The 12,298-nt window shown below is 40.9% G+C and overlaps 1 protein-coding gene across 8 annotated transcripts in view; it reads left to right on the top strand.

The window, feature by feature from the left end:
- The window catches only part of LOC106607643 (MAP/microtubule affinity-regulating kinase 3), a 218,468-nt gene that overhangs the window by 47,706 nt on the left and 158,464 nt on the right, over positions 1–12,298 (top strand). For all 8 annotated transcript variants that reach the window (XR_006770269.1, XM_014204792.2, XM_014204795.2 and 5 more), the window contains one exon: positions 5,140–5,188. Coding sequence is in view for 7 of the 8 variants with exons in the window: in XM_014204792.2 (XP_014060267.1) it covers positions 5,140–5,188 (49 nt within the window). In the remaining variant the exon portion in view is untranslated. The remainder of the gene's footprint in view (positions 1–5,139; positions 5,189–12,298) is intronic.

Here is a 12,298-nt window from a genome sequence, read left to right as displayed (position 1 = left end):
GAGATGGTTGTCCTTCGGGAAGGTTCTCCCATCTCTACAGAGGAACTCTGGAGCTGTTTCAGAGTGAATGTCGGGTTCTCCCCCGATTGCTCCGTTTGGCTGGGCGGCCAGCTCTAGTAAGAGTCTCGGTGGTTCCAAACTTCTTCCATTTAAGAATGATGGAGGCCACTGTGTTCTTGGGGACTTTCATCATTTTTTGGTACCCTTCCCCAGATCTCTGCCTCGACACAATTCTGTCTCGGAACTGTACAGACAATTCCTTCGACCTCATGACTTGGTTTTTGCTCTGACATGCACTGTCAACTGTGGGACCTTATATAGACCGGTGTGTGCATATCCAAATCATGTCCAATCAATTGAATTTATCACAGGTGGACTCCAAGTTGAATTAGCAAAATTTTCTAAAAACCTGTTTTCGCTTTGTCATTTTGGGGTATTGTGTTAAGATTGAGAATGTATTTATTTAATCAATTTTAGAATAAGGCTGTAGCATAACAAAATGTGGAAAAGTCGAGGGGTCTGAATACTTCCCCAATTCACTGTATTAGCCAAATTATCGTTACTCATTGTGTATTTATTTTTCTATTGCTTGTATATTTTCTTTCTCTCTGCATTATTGCGAAGGGCCCCTAAGTAAGCATTTCACTGTTGGTCTACACCAAGCATGTGATTAATGAAATTTGATTTGAACTAAAATCCCCCTCCTTATCCAAAGGAGACAAGTTAAAACACTGGGGAGGGAAACATTATTTTGTCTCCTCGTTTCTTTCTCTCTCAAGTGCAAAACATATTTTGAGGAAGAGAGATGAAACGCCGCTCACACACTCTGAGGTGTCTCCTCTCCCTCATTCCAACAGTTTAAACTTGCTTCCTGTCCTCATCTCCTCTCCCTCATTCCAACAATCTAAATGGGCTTCCTGTCTTAATCTCCTTTCCCCATTCCCAATAGTTTAAACTGGCTTTCTGTCCTCGTCTCCTCTCTCTCATCTAGGGCTGTCCCCGACAAAAACAAATCTTGGTCGAACAAGAGTTGTCTGTTCTTTCAATCAATTAATTGGTTGAAATATTAAAATGTGTATTTTTCCATATATTAACATACCTTATGTGTTTTAATGAAATCAAATATTTTTAGGCTATTGAGCTTGTCTGATGCTTTAAGCACACTGTGATTGAAATAGTTAAGACACACAAATGACTCAAGAAGGAGCCAGGGATTAAGATAGCCTAACCAATAGAAAAGAAGAAAAAAAAATCCCGAACCACCAACTCCCGCTGGCTTTTAAGCTCCCGAAGTTGCCGGTAATAGGCTACACCAGGGGTTGGCAAACTTGGAGTTCCAATTTATCTTACCAATTCTACTGATGTGCGTGCCAGTTATGATTTTCATATGCACATTTTTGTGGAACAGTTTAATTTATTTTATAATAGTCTTCCTATCGCAAAGTCATTGTCATGTGATTAATAAAAATGATATCTTAATGAAAATTATACAATCTAAAAGTTACTTCTATTGCCAACTATGTAAAAATTGCCTATATAAAGCCAACAAATAAAAACATTACAGCCTGCAACAAATATCCTTATAAAAATATATCAAATTTACTACACATGGCATGTCTGCAAGGAACTTGAAACGTATCAACTATCGATTTGGTCCAGCTAGAAGCTTGAGCTAACAAACTTGAAACATTTGTATGAAATATTCTGGACCCTCAAGAGTTTCCCGTGCCGGTGAGCGCCAAATAAACACAACTGTAGACTATTTGCAAAAGGGATAATAAGTAATCAGGTAGGCCTATTTTATGACGTTTCCACCTGATCAGAGCATGACATTCCCCCCCCCCCCCCCCTCCCCCCCTTTTCATGCCGAGTGGTTATCAAAAGGGAGAGAGAGTTGAAATATTTTTGTTTTTCAATTTAGTTTGGTCCATCATTTAAACAATTGTTAGATATATCACATGATAGATTTTTTATAAAATTGAGGTTGGGGGTCTCACTTTAAAAAAATGGCTTTGTGTGTTTAAAAAAAATACTCAGTGTTCTTGGATAGTTTATAATTAAAGTTTTACATGATGTATCTTCAAATTGCAATTAGGACAAAGTGCAGGACACTTTGCTTGATAATATATTGTATTATACAGATTTTCTTCATGCATATTTATGCATATAATGTCCTGGGGACGGAAAAGGCACCGATTCGGCGGAATGGCCCAACTACCAATTGGATATCATGAAATCTGGGAGAAAAATAAACTCTTGGCAACGGAAGATCAATATGAGTGTTTATTGGACAAGTCCATGTAGGACCTCTCTTTTTCAGTCTAGGGTGTCCAATCAGAAATGCACATTTTTTAAATAGTACTTTAATTGTGTAGCTAATCCTATAAGAAAAACAATGGTCCAAGTCTTTATCATAATCAGTTAAAAAGTTAATGGAGTTTTTACCCTTGTAGGATAGGCCAGATAAAAAAAAAAGTGGTCAAAAATCTGGAAAATTGCATCAGGTCAGCTAGACTGGATTTTGTGCAAGAATTAGGTTTACTGCCTACCTGACAGGCTCACTTTCGCATTGAACTTGTCATCTTTCTTCTTGAAATCTACAGGAAATAAAACAATATAGAGGTAAGATGGATATCGATTTTGAGACATGACATGTATTTTCATATTTAAGTATACACTTTTCATATTCTAAATGTCTTATTTTTCGATCATGTTTCACAAAAACAAGCATATTTCTGTGAAATATCAACGGCTCAATGAGTGTATAAAACACTTTTTATTTTCAAAGCCTTATACATTTAATTCAACTCGTGTCATGGTCATTTTGCTTTCTGCGACCCGCTGAAACAACATTGAAGACGAAGACCACAAAATGTAAAATCCTCAAGTTATTACGAGAAACCTGTCCCATCGCAGGTTTCAACAAAGCTCTGCTTATTATCGGATGTATTATGTTATGAAATCTGACTTAAAAAAAATATATAATGTTAATAATATGTTAAAGACCACACTGAACTATTCAGAACATTAATACTCATATTGATCATGGTAAAATGTATTTTATAACATAAGGTATTGTAATTTCATCACCAAAACAGGTTTTTACCCACTCTGGGCAAAGTGGGTGGATACCCTAATCAGAATGTTTTATAGCGTTTGGTGCCTAATGATCATGACCCAGGGGATTTATTCTAGGCAGGGAGATCTCCAAACTCTGTGTTCTCATTCATGTTTCAAAACCATGTATTTATCTCAGATACATTGCTGAGCTACAATTCTGATGTCTTACTCATCAATTGTGGTTAAATGGTGTCCTGTGGAATAAAGTTCTGCCAAATAATCTTTCCCTCACTTAAAGGAATGTTTAAAAACATTACATACCCCAACATCTCTTATTTACTAGGGTGGGTTTCAATGATTGAGGGTCCACATTCTTATGTTTTCACATCAGTTGCAGGCATGGTCAGAGAATGATCACTGGCAAGACAAAGCTAAAAAAAAAAGCAAAGAAAGAGGCACGTGTGAAACCATTTTGTGTGTGTGTGTGTCAGTGAAGCTGTGTGTTTGTGCACACATGCTTCAGTAAGTTGGTTGTGTGGGTCATTGAGTCAATGTATGCGCGTACGTACCTGTGACGCAGGAGATAATGGCCCGTTTTTGTCAGGGATCTATTCTGAGCTACCAGCCATGAGTCAGAGCACTCGGAGATAGTGAACTCCTCCCAGTACTCAGAAGTCAATGCACAACACTTGCGCACACACACACACACACACGCGCACTCAGGCTCAACTCACAAGCACACACATAACATACTCTTATAACACACCAAGGCATACACTCTTACTTTATGATTCAGCGTGCTGAGGGCTCAGCCCCTGTTTATGCCACCTGCCTGAAGGGTAGGAGAGATGGATGGAGTGGACAGGAAGAAATGGATTGGAATGGAAGTTGCAGCAAAAGAGATGGTTGGAGATACAGAGAGATTAGGGCTGGGCGACATGACCAATATATCATATGAAAGTATTTAAATAAATAAAAAAATTGACGGTATTTTTAGTTTTTGAATATTAAAAGTTCTACATGTGCTTTATGAGTAGTGAGTGATCCTAGGGTGGCAACACTTACATTCTAAGTGATTTCAATGAGTCTTTCTCCATTCTAATTGTTTTATACTGTTCAATTCAACCTGAAATTATTTTCAGCACTTTTGTCAATTTCTGCATTTCCTGCACTCTTTTACCAAATGTTGCAATTGCGATTTGACTTGTGATTTAGACCAAAACACTTTGGTGAACTGTTTACATAATGGAAATATAATGATTATTGTAATTATATAGTTAGAGTATAATAGTGGGCACAGTGTTGTTTGACAACAAATTCAAATCCCAGGGAGGAGTTATTGTGACAGGGTAGGAAACAAAATTGCTAAGTGTTTCCTAGGGGACCCAATAATTTTTGGTGACATTGAATGTATTCTCTTAGGGAGAGAGGTGAATAGATGGAGTGGTAGAGGGATACCAAGGGTAGGCCTTACCGTCTTGCGTGGGAGACCACGGCTGACAACCGGCCAATCAGATCATCTACGTCCGAGGGCAATGACGAGAGATCGGGGTCAAAAGGTCATCTGAGACCCCATGGTCCAATAAGCATCACAATGGGCGGCTACTAGAACGAGAGACTGTCCTGCTCATTCATTCATGACAGAAAAAGAGTGAGGGAGAGAGGGAAAGGAAAAGAGGGAGAGGGAAAGAAAGGCAGAGTAAGTGTTTTTCAAACTCACCAGGAAGTCATAGTCTGGGAGAGTTGGTAGGCTCTCTGTCCGTCTCTCTCTGTCCGCCTCTGTCTGTCTGTGTTGTTCTGGGCTTTCATGTGGAAGTAACTTGTGGGAAATGAGATTGTTTTAGGGGCGGTATGGGGGGGGAGTGGAAGTTACCAATAACAATGAAAAAAAGTAATGTGTTTGTGTGTGTTAGAGTATGTGTGGAAGCCTCTATTAAAGAACATACTTTAGTTTTAGTGTCCAATATTGGCCTATACTATCCCTCTAACAACCAGAGAATGTCACCAGTGATGTACCTGTTCTTCTAAATGTCTGCAGGAAAGAAAATCTCACATCTTCTCAACTTCCTTTCTTTTCAGCTCTTCCGAGAAGTCAGAATAATGAAGATTCTAAACCATCCAAACATTGGTAAGTGTACCACTGAGTGACTTCTGTCACTTCTGTAAATCCTCATAACAATGTGTGCCCATACATGTTTCAATCAATCACATTTATATATAAAGTACTTTCTACATCAGCGTGCTATACAGAAACCCAGCCAAAAGCCGCAAACAGCAAGCAATGCAGATGTAGAAGCATTGTGACTAGGAAAAACTCCCTAGAAAGACAAGAACCTAGGAAGAAACCTAGAGAGGAACCAGGCTCTGAGGGGTGGTCAGTCCTCTTCTGGCTGTGCCAGGTGGAGATTATAAGAGTAAATGGCCAATAAGGAGGTGTATGTTTTAGTATGTATGGCAGGACCAAATCGGAAAGATAGATAGGATCAAGCCCATGTAATGCTTTGTAGGTTAGCAGTAAAAACTTGAAATCAGCCCTAGCCTTAACAGGAAGCCAGTGCAGAGGCTAGCACTGGAGTAATATGAGTCAAGATTCTAGCAGCCGTGTTTAGCACTAACTGAAGTTTATTTTGTTCCTTATTAAGGGTTGCCGGAAAGTAGAGCATTGCAGTAGTCTAGTCTAGAAGTGACAAAAGCATGAATTAACTTTTCTGTATCATTTTTGGACAAAAAGTTTCAGATTTTTTCAATGTTATGAAGATGGAAAAAAGCTGTCCTTGAAATATTCTTGAAATTTACAATTGATTTGTCAGAGGACAAACCATTCAGAAAGACGAACTGATATCTTTCCGACAGATAAGCTCCAAACCAGGCAAGAACCTGGCCGTGTAGACCAATTAGGGTTTCCAATCTTTCCAAATGATGTGGTGATCGATGGTGTCAAAAGCAGCACTAAGGTCTAGGAGCACAAGGACAGATGCAGAGCCTTGACGAGTGCAGTCTGGGGTCTAAAACCAGACTGAAGCGTTTCATATACATTAGGCAGTGAGTTACTGCGCAACAGCTTTTTCAAATACATTTTAGAGGATTGGGAAATTCGATATTGGCTGATTGAATTTTTTACATTTTCTTGGTCAAGGTTTGACTTTTTCAAGAGAGGCTTTATTACTGCCACTTTTAGTGAGTTTGGTACACATCCGGTGGATAGAGAGCCATTTATTATGTTCAACATAGGAGGGCCAAGCACAGGAAGCAGCTCTTTCAGTAGTTTAGTTGGAATAGGGTCTAGTATGAAGCTTGAAGGTTTACAGGCCATGACTATTTTCATGAATGTGTCAAGAGATATTGGATTTAAAAAACTTGTGTCTCCCTTGATCCTAGGTCCTTGACAGGGACCTGTACAGGCTTGTGCAGACTCAGGACAACTGAGCTTTGGAGAAATATGCAGGTTCAAAGAGGAGTCCGTAATTTTCTTTCTAATGATCTTTTCATGGAAGAAGTTCATGAATTCATCACTGCTGAAGTGAAAGCCATTCTTTCTTGGGGAATGCTGCTTTTTAGTTAGCTTTGCGACAGTATCAAAAATAAATGTTGGGTTGTTCTTATTCTCTTCAATTAGGTTGGAAAAATAGGATCGAGCATCAGTGAGGGCTCTCTGATATTGCATGGCACTGTCTTTCCAAGCTAGTCAGAAGGCTTCCAGTTTGGTGGAGCACCAATTCCGTTCCAATTTTCTGGAAGCTTGGTTCAGGGCTTGAGTGTTTTCTGTATACCAGGGAGCTAGTTTCTTGTGACAAATGTTTTTAGTTTTTAGGGGTGCAACTGCATCTACACTATTACGCAAGGTACATTTTTGTTCCTCAGTTAGTTGGTTAACACATTTTTGTACTCTGATGTCCTTGGATAGGTGGGGTGGGAGTCTGGAAGGGCATCTAGGAATCGTTGTGTTGTCCGAGAATTTATAGCACAGCTTTTGATGATCCTTGGTTGGGGTCTAAGAAGATTATTTGTTGCGATTGCAAACATAATATGGTGGTCCGATAGTCTAGGTTTATGAGGAGAAATATTTAGATCTACAATATTTATTCCACAGGACAAAACGAGGTCCAGGGTATGACTGTGGCAGTGAGTAGGTCCAGAGACATGTTGGACAAAACCCACTGAGTCGATGATGGCTCCGAAAGGCTTTTGGAGTGGGTCTGTGGACTTTTCCATGTGAATATTAAAGTTACCAAAAATGTAAATATTATCTGCCATGACTACAAGGTCCGATAGGAACTCAGTCAGGAACGATATATACGACCCAGGAGGCCTGTAAACAGTAGCTATAGAAAGTGATTGAGTAGGCTGTAGAGATTTCATGACGAGAAGCTCAAAAGACGAAAATGCAGCAATTTTTCTTTTTTAATATTGAAATTTGCTCTCGTAAATCTTAGCAAAACTGCTCTGGGATATGGTCACTAGTGTTTCCAGAAGGAGAGGCCTCATTTAACACAGCAAATTCATCAGGTTTAAGCCATTTTTCAGTCAGGCCAATCACATCAAGATTATGATCAGTGATTAGTTCATTGACTATAACTGCCTTGGAAGTGAGGGATCTAACATTATTAAGTAGCCCTATTTTGAGGTGTGAGATATCACAATCTCTTTCAATAATGACAGGAATGGAGGAGGTCTTTATTCTAGTGAGATTGCTAAAGCGAACACTGCCATGTTTAGTTTTGCCCAACCTAGATCGAGGCACAGACACGGTCTCAATGGGGATAGCTGAGCTGATTACACTGACTGTGCTAGTAGCAGACTCCACCAAGCTGGCAGGCTGGCAGGCTGGCTAACAGCCTGCAGCCTGGCCTGCACCCTATCTAATTGTGGAGCTAGAGGAGATAGAGCCCTGTCTATGTTCATAGATAAAATGAAAGCACCCTTCCTGCTAGGATGGAGTCTGTCACCCCTCAGCAGGCCAGGCTTGGACCTGTTTATGTATGAGTCCCAGAAAGAGGGCCAATTATCTAAAAATTATATATTTTGGGATGATCAGAAAACAGTTTTCCACCAGCGATTGAGTTGTAAGCCTCTGCTCATCACTCCCCCTAACTGGGAGGGGGCCAGAGACAATTACTCGATGCCGATATCTTTCTAGCTAGTTTACACGCTATGTTGTGCTTGGTGACGTCTGACTGTTTCATCCGAACAGCGTTGGTGCCAACATAGATAACAATATCCCTATACTCTCTACACTCGCCAGTTTTAACCATAGCCAGCACCCTCTTTAGATTAGCCTTTACATCGGTAGCCCTGCACCCTCGCTGGATGATTATTTTTAAGTCTAATGCGGGTAATGGAGTCGCCAATGACTAGGGTTTTCATTTTGTCAGAGCTAATGGTGGGAGGCTTCGGCGTCTCAGACCCCGCAACGGGTGGAGGAGAGACCAGAGAAGGCTCGGCCTCTGACTCTGACTCGCTTAATGGGTAGAACCGGTTGAAAGTTTCTCTTGGCTGAATGAGCAACACCGTTTGAGCAGCATTTCCTTCCAGAAGCCTTTACTTTTTATAACAATTTAAAGCCTTTCATTTTTTTCACAAGGGGCAATTATTTAGGCATGAATGCACATGCGTAAAAAACAACACAACATATGGAGGTTTCATGTCTCCAAAAATTCATGAGCTGGTACGAGTTTGTTTACACTTTCCTAGCGTATTTTAATAACAAGGTGGAACGGGTCCATTAACTTTCAATTAGTAATTTCTTTAATTTCTTGAATGAATGGGCTCATTCCCAGTCAAAATGATAGCTGCCGTCCATTCCTCTGCCCTTTCCCCCTCCTCCCTTGTCCCATGTTTGGGAATTCCTCTCCAGAGTGGTGACATTGTGACATTCCCAAACTTTATTCTAATCCCTGGGTAGGATTCCACCCTTATTTTCCTAGATTGTTCACATTCTTTCTCTCACATATACACACACACACACACACACACACACACACACACACACACACACACACACACACACACACACACACACACACACACAGTTAATTTTTTCCCCTGTCACTCTTTGTGTGTGTCATTAAGCCATGGTGATTATCTAACAGGTCCCCACATGCCTCTCTCCCTCTGTCATTTTGGTGATGTCATCTATAATGAACAAAAATATAAACACAACATGTAAAGTGTTGGTCCCATATTTCATGAATTTAAATAAAAGATCCCAGAAATATTCCATACACACAAAAAGCTTATTTCTGTCTGTAATAAAGCCTGATTTGCTGGACCTGGCTCCCCAGTGAGTGGGCTTGGCTCCCAAGTGGGTGGGCCTTAGCCCACCCTGAAATCCATAGATTAGGGTGTAATGAATTTATTTAAATTTACTGATTTCCTTATATGAACTGTAACTCAGTAGAATTGTTGCATCTTGCGTTTATATTTTTGTTCAGTATACATGCGCCCCCACCACCACTATACACACACACACACACACACACACACACACACACACACACACACACACACACACACACACACACACACACACACACACACACACACACACACACACTTCCTCATCTCTACCCTGGACGAATCCTCTGAATGACTTCTGGGCAGCAGATGCACACACACAAGTGAAAATGCTTACTTGCGTGCGTGTGTGAGGAGGTCCATCAATGATTCACTGTTTAATACACCATGCAGCTTCGCTCAGTTAATTATTCTAATGGCCCACCTACACTACATTGCCAAAACTATGTGCACAATCCTATTTCAGCCATATCCGTTGATGACTGGTATGTAAAATCGAGCACACAGCCATGCAATCTCCATAGACAAACACTGACAGTAGAATGGCCCGTACTGAAGAGCTCAGTGACTTTCTGCCCTGCTAGAGATGCCCCGGTCAAATGTAAGTGCTGTTATTGTGAAGTGGAAATGTCTATGAGCAACATGACCGGTCCTTTCCTGTTTCAGCATGACAATGCCCCCATGTACAAAGCGAGGTCCATACAGAAATGGTTTGTGTGGAAGAACTTAACTGGCCTGCACAGAGCCCTGACCTCAATCCCATGGAACACCTTTGGGAGGAATTGGAACGCCGACTGCATTAGTGCCCGACCTCACTAATGCTCTTGTGGCTGAATGGAAGCAAATCTCCACAGCAATGTTTCAACATCTAGTGGAAAACCTTCCCAGACGAGTGGAGGTTGTTATAGTAGCAAAGGGGGGACAAACTCCATAGTGATCACCATGTTTTTGGAATGAGATGTTCGATGAGCAGGTGTCCACATAGTGTACCTCCCAATCTCTCTCATTCATTCTAATGAACTGAAAAATGGCACTCCACTTCCTACTGTGGCTATCTTTAGCCTAATTGTGTGTGTGTCCGTGTTGCTGTGTTTTGTGTCTGTCCGTGTTCGTGTTTTGTGTGTTTGTCCACGTTTGTGGTGTGTGTGTGTTTCTGCGTGTGTGCAACCGTGTGCGAGTGTGTCCACGCTCATACACACCAGCCCTCTTAGGAAAACCTGGAAAGACCCCAAAAAGAAAGAGGCCATGAGACGTGGTACCAGTTGTCATGGCAATGACGTTTCTTTCTCTGTTCATATCAATAGGAGGGCTACTCCCTCCTGGGCTACTCCCTCAAGCTTATGCTCTAGCCTGGCACTAACAGATCAGAATCAGCCGATGGTCCAGATTGAAGACCAGGATGTGTTGATTATTTATTTTTATCAAGTTTGTAATAAATGCCTCTATTTTAATGTTTTGGTCTTCTTAAAATTGCTCATGAGAGAGGAGTGTTCAATGATCTCATATATTCATTAAGTTTCATATGCCAAACAAAACAAAATGGGAAATGTCATCTACAAAGCCGATTTGTGATTGCTTGCCCAGCAGGCTCCCCTTTGGTGGTCTGATTCCGCCGGCATGTGCTTGGCGATCGTTTGTGTTTCTCTCACTCAACTTCCTCTCTTCCGCTCTCCCACTTTCTCCCTCCCCCAAGCCAGGTAGGGAAGGGAGGGAAGGAGGATGATTTGGAGAAAGAAAGGGTGTTAGTTAATAGGGAGAACGGGAGGGACGGAAAATTATGCCCTCAGTGAATTTCAAATTGCCATGCCAATAAAGCATATTGAGTTAAAATATGACAGGTGTTCAAGAAAAGTGAGAGACGAGGTGGGCAATGTTCCCTCCAAAAAAATTGCCGCTGAGCAAATTTTAAGTCTTGTGAGCGGAAACTTGAATGTTGTGAGAATTTTGTGCAACTTCCGGTGCGAGTTTACAGTGAACACTGAGGCTGTACCCTTACAGTTTAAGACAGTAGCCAATAGGCACAATGTAGGCCTACCAACAAAACCAATGGAACAAATCCCATTACATTTTCACATGGAAATAGCTTTTTGATTTTTGTAATATAGCCTACAGTAGCCTATATGTGGGGATCAATGCAGGCTTATATTGCATGACACTTAAAAAAAGAATTTTTACATTATGAAGACTTGACATTTTAATTAGTAATTTTTTAGTTGGTCTGTAACACCATGGGCCAAATAGGTGACTTTAAACGGCATTTTACTGTGTTTACTTTACAAAATAAAATTAATTATTACCATACAGAGAATTAGACAATGTAAGCTACCCATGGGCCTATTGGCTTATTTGCATATTTGACCTGACTGGATGTTCAAGACAGCTTGAAATGTAGGCTAACACGGAACCCAAACCGGCTGCGCGCGTGCGCCATCGTGCATACATTTATTTTGTCCCCCACACAAAACACGCAGGTTAAAATATCAAAACAAACTCTGAACCAATTACATTAATTTGGGGACAGGTCGAAAAGCATTAAACATTTATGGCAATTTAGCTAGCTAAATTGCACTTGCTAGCTAATTTGTAAAGTCAAATCAAATTTATTTATAAAGCCCTTCTTACATCAGCTGATATCTCAAAGTGCTGTACAGAAACCCAGCCTAAAACCCCAAACAGCAAACAATGCAGGTGTAGAAGCACGGTGGCTAGGAAAAACTCCCTAGAAAGGCCAGAACCTAGGAAGAAACCTAGAGAGGAACCAGGCTATGAGGGGTGGCCAGTCCTCTTCTGGGTGTGCTGGGTGGAGATTATAACAGAACATGGCCAAGATGTTCAAATGTTCATAGATGACCAGCAGGGTCAAATAATAATAATCACAGTGGTTGTCGAGGGTGCAACAGGTCAGCACCTCAGGAGTAAATGTCAGTTGTCTTTTCATAGCCGA

The sequence above is a fragment of the Salmo salar genome, chromosome ssa06, assembly GCF_905237065.1.
Source record: "Salmo salar chromosome ssa06, Ssal_v3.1, whole genome shotgun sequence".
Classification (NCBI taxonomy): Eukaryota; Metazoa; Chordata; class Actinopteri; order Salmoniformes; family Salmonidae; genus Salmo; species Salmo salar.
Note: the sequence above shows the minus strand (reverse complement) of the source record. Positions and strands in the feature narration are given on the sequence as shown.